Source organism: Benincasa hispida, chromosome 5 (assembly GCF_027475165.1).
Source record: "Benincasa hispida cultivar pf3 chromosome 5, pf3_genome.v1.1, whole genome shotgun sequence".
NCBI classification, from domain to species: Eukaryota; Viridiplantae; Streptophyta; class Magnoliopsida; order Cucurbitales; family Cucurbitaceae; genus Benincasa; species Benincasa hispida.
This window is the reverse complement of record NC_143482.1, coordinates 51272197-51276567: the sequence shown is the minus strand read 5'-3', so window position 1 is coordinate 51276567 and position 4371 is coordinate 51272197. Positions and strand designations below refer to the sequence as shown.

Genomic DNA, 4371 nt, shown 5'->3' with positions numbered 1-4371 from the left:
TCTAGCATGTTTGTATCACATTTAGATAGGTTGCCTGAGGGTATGTCAAAGGATTTGTTTATCTCTACTCCTATGGGAGATGTGGTGGTAGTAAGTGATTGGTATAGAAGTTCTGATGTGTTGATTGAAGGTCAGGATTTCTGTGTCGACCTAATTTCCTTAGACTTTCTAGAGTTTTGACGCAATTCTGGGAATGGATTTCCTGGGTAAGTACCATGCTATTGTTGATTGCTATAAAAGGGATGACCTTTAGAAGACTAGGGAAGCAGGAAGTAGATCTTACGGGATGCAGGGTGTTAACTTCAGGTAGCCTTATCTCAACAGTAAAAGCCAAGAAGTTGATGGGAAAAGGATGTGAAGCCTATCTAGCTCATGTAGTGGTCTCCCCGGATGAAAAGCTGAAACCTGAAGATGTACCAGTAATTCAAAAGTTTTTGGACGTATTCCCTGAAGATTTGTCAGGCTTGCCACCTGATAGGGAAGTAGAATTCGCCATTGACCTAATTCCAGGCACGACCCCTATATCGCAAGCTCCGTACAGAATGACACATGTGGAATTGAAGGAACTGAAGGTGCAGTTACAAGAATTAGTTGATAAGGGTTATGTTATACCCAGTGTGTCGCCCTGGGGAGCCCCAGTCCTATTTGTAAAGAAGAAAGATGGATCTTTTAGACTGTGTATAGATTATAGGCAGTTAAATAAGGTAACAACCAGGAACAAATATCCGTTACCACGTATTGATGATCTCTTTGATCAGTTAAAGGGAGCTACAGTATTTTCAAAGGTAGATATGAGATCGGGGTACCATCAGCTGAAGGTGAAGGAGACGGATGTCCCTAAGATTGCATTCAGAACCCGGTACGACCATTTTGAGTTTTTGGTGATGCCTTTTGACCTAACAAAGGCTTCAGCTGTGTTTATGGATTTGATGAACAAGATTTTTCACCCTTATCTCGACCAGTTTGTCATAGTCTTTATTGATGATATCTTGGTATACTCAGATAACAAGGAGAGCATGCTAACAATCTGAGAATAGTATTGCGGACACTGTGAGAAAGGTAGTTATATGCCAAGTTTAGCAAATGCAACTTCTGGCTAGATCAGGTAGCGTTTTTGGGGCATGTAGTTTCTGCAGGTGGATTTAGTGTAGACCCTCAGAAGACGAAAGACGTAGCAAATTGGCAAAGACCAACCAATGTTTTTGAGGTACGTAGCTTCTTGGGCCTAGCAGGTTACTATAGGCACTTTGTGAAGGGTTTCTCGAAGATAGCCCTCCCACTAATGAGTCTGACCAGGAAGGATGTAAAGTTTGATTGGACTTCGAATTGTGAACGAAGTTTCCAAGAGTTGAAGCAAAGGCTATTTACAACGCCAATACTTATGTTACCCACTCTAGGTGAGGAGTTTGTAATTTATTGTGATGCGTCCAGGCAGGGACTAGGTTGTGTGTTAATGTAGAAGGGAAATGTGGTAGCCTATGCTTCTTGACAACTAAAGAAGCATGAAGTTAACTATCCCACTCATGATTTGGAGTTAACGACAATTGTCTTAGCCTTAAACTTTGAAGGCATTATTTGTTCGAGGAGCGTTGTCGTATTTTCACTGATCATAAGAGCTTAAAGTACATTTTCGAGCAAAAAGAGCTAAATTTGAGGCAAAGAAGATGGATTGAACTAATCAAAGACTATGACTGTTCGATTGAGTATCACCCTGGTAAGGCCAGTATAGTGGCTGATGCCTTAAGCAGAAAGTCGACTGGGTCTAAAGCTACTATTTGTTCAATAAGAGGGATGATCCAAGAATTCAGAAATTCCAGAGCAACTTTAGCAGTGGAACCAACAGGTGGATTGTTAGCCTCATTCCAGGTACGACCCACCCTAGTGGATGAAATTGTACATAAACAGTTGAAGGATATTAACCTCAAGAAGATGGCAGAGGAGGCGAGTAAGAGACTAAGAACTAATTTCCAAGGGCAGATTGTGCCTTATTGAAGGAAGGTAGATTGTGCATGTCGAATGTGTTATTGCTTAAGCAGGCCATGCAGGAAGAACCAAAATGTACAGGACCTTGAGAAGATCATATTGGTGGCCTGGAATGAAGAAAGAAATAGCCGAATATGTAGACCGATGTCTAATTTGTTAACAGGTTAAACCTGAGAGAAAGAGACCCAATACATTACTCAACCTGCTCCAAGTACCAGAGTGGAAGTGGGATCATATAATGATGGAATTCTTGTTTGGATTTCCTAGAATGCCCTCGGGGTATGTTGGAATTTGGGTAATAATTGGCAGGCCAACCAAGACGGCCAAGTTTTTACTGGTAAGAGTTACCTTTACCTTGGACCGGTTGGCTAAGATGTACGTGGAAAATATAGTTAGCCAATTTGAAGCTCCAGTATCGATAGTATCAAATGGGGATCCGAGGTCTACCTCGAAGTTTTAACCTAGTTTATAGAAGGATTTGGGTAACAAGCTACATTTTAGTATGACTTTTCATTCATAGATGAATGGTCAGTCAAAACGGACAATACAGACATTAGAAGACATACTGAGAACATGTGTTCTGCAGTTTAAAGAAAGTTGGGATGAACAACTGCCATTGGTCGAGTTTGCATATAACAACAATTATCACTCGAGCATAGGCATGGCCCCTTACAAAGCATTGTATGGCAGACCATGCAGAACCTCAGTATGTTGGAATGAAGTTGTAGAACGGAAACTTTTGGGACCAGAATTAGTGCAACAAACGGCAAATACTGTAAAGCTTATCAGGGAAAACTTGAAGACAGCTCGAGACAAGTAGAAAAGTTACGCTGATAAGCGAAAGAGAGATCTAGAATTTGAGGTTAGAGACCAAGTATTCTTTCGGTTATCCCAATGGAGAAGAGTACTCAGGTTTGGAAGAAAAGGAAAACTGAGTCCCCACTACATCGGACCTTACGAGATTATAGAACGAGTTGGCCTGGCAGTGTATAAGTTACAGTTACCTCTGAAGCTAACACGTATTCACAATGTGTTCCATGTATCGACGTTGAGGAAGTATATACCTGATCCTACGCACGTGCTGGTAGAAAACCCTATTCAACTCAAGGAAAATTTGTCGTATGAAGAAGAGCCAGTTCAGATCTTAGACGGGGAAGAACAGGTGCTCAGGAACAAAACTATACCTTTAGTGAAGGTATTGTGGAACAACCATGGAGTTGAAAAAGTGACGTGGGAATCTGAGGAGCAAGTAAAAAAGAAGTATCCTAAACTTTTCAACTGATTTATACAGGTAAATTTCGAGGATGAAGTTTCTTTTATGGGTGGTAGGTTATAAAACTCGTACCTTACTTTCCCTTTTTAATTATGTTTATTGCTTAAGTTAAGCAAAGTGTTGGGTTAGATATTTAAGTTAGATGGGATTTGTGCGTTTTGAGGTAAAGGATAAGTTAAAGAAGGAAAATATTTATGTATGGAAACTTAGCTCTCGGTTACTTATTAACCTAGCCTTATAAAGAAAATTTCTAGCTAAGTGTTTGTCGTGTTAAGGGGTGATTAAGCATCGAGTGGTCAAGACAGACATTGAGTAAATGTTGTCGAGCGTCAAGTATAATTGATCGAGGAAGGGTTGAGCACCGAGTATAAGTGATCGAGGAAGAGGTCGAGCGTCGAGTGTAAGCGAGAAAGAGTCGTGCATCGGGTACGAGCGATCGAGTAAGAAGCATGCATCGAGCGAGCCACCCAGCACCGAGTATCTCATCGAGTATCGAGTTCTTCCCATTGAGTATTCAAAAGAAAGTCGTGGAATTTTCCATTGAGTTTCTCCGACAAGGATCGAGTTTCTCAAAACGCTTAGTTTTTAAACTTCTCTTTTAGTTATCTGGACAGATGGATTAATCTCGATCTTTACTCTTCACTAGTGGGTGAGGTGGCTTAAGGAGATTTCATGCAAAAGTTCTGGACAGTAGTATAAAAAGAAAAGAGAACTTCAAGAGCTCATTTTGGACGATTTTCTCGAGTAAACCAGACGAACTTGGTACTGTTGGAAAACTCTGTGATTTTAGTTTTTGAAATAGAGCCTTTAAAATGGAGATCTCGCTGGAAAGAGGGCCAGAGAAGGAAGGAAGAGTCGAAGGTTCATTTTTAGACATTCCACGCACTTGACGAAGAAACGTAGATCTAGACTGAACCACTAGAATATTCAAGCCGAAACTTCAAGGTATTATTGTGAACACCATTTTAAGTAAGTTTGTAGAAGAAACTTTAGCATGAAAAGGTCTAGGGTTCGAGTTACATATTTTAGAAGTTAAACCTAGAATCTTTGCTCAAATAGAGAGTTGTGGTTAGGGCTTTTGGGAAAGATTTGAAGGCCCAAGTTTAACCACAAGA

At 40.5% G+C, this 4371-nt stretch overlaps 1 protein-coding gene across 1 annotated transcript; it reads left to right on the top strand.

Annotated features, from left to right (window-relative positions):
- Window positions 1-242: 242 nt before the first annotated feature.
- LOC150036221 (uncharacterized) lies at window positions 243-3265 on the top strand. The gene is made up of 6 exons (XM_090313600.1): window positions 243-992; window positions 1106-1207; window positions 1720-1866; window positions 2147-2320; window positions 2504-2799; window positions 2887-3265. The coding sequence occupies exons 1-6, from the start codon at window positions 243-245 to the stop codon at window positions 3263-3265; spliced, it is 1848 nt and encodes a 615-aa protein (XP_090169726.1).
- Window positions 3266-4371: the final 1106 nt, after the last annotated feature.

Coding starts and splice junctions, on each gene's coding strand:
- LOC150036221 (XM_090313600.1), top strand. CDS start 243: ATGACCTTTAGAAGACTAGGGAAGCAGGAAGTAGATCTTACGGGATGC. Junction 993..1,105: donor TCTTTATTGATGATATCTTG/GTATACTCAGAT, acceptor TGGCTAGATCAG/GTAGCGTTTTTGGGGCATGT. Junction 1,867..2,146: donor GATTGTTAGCCTCATTCCAG/GTACGACCCACC, acceptor ATTTGTTAACAG/GTTAAACCTGAGAGAAAGAG.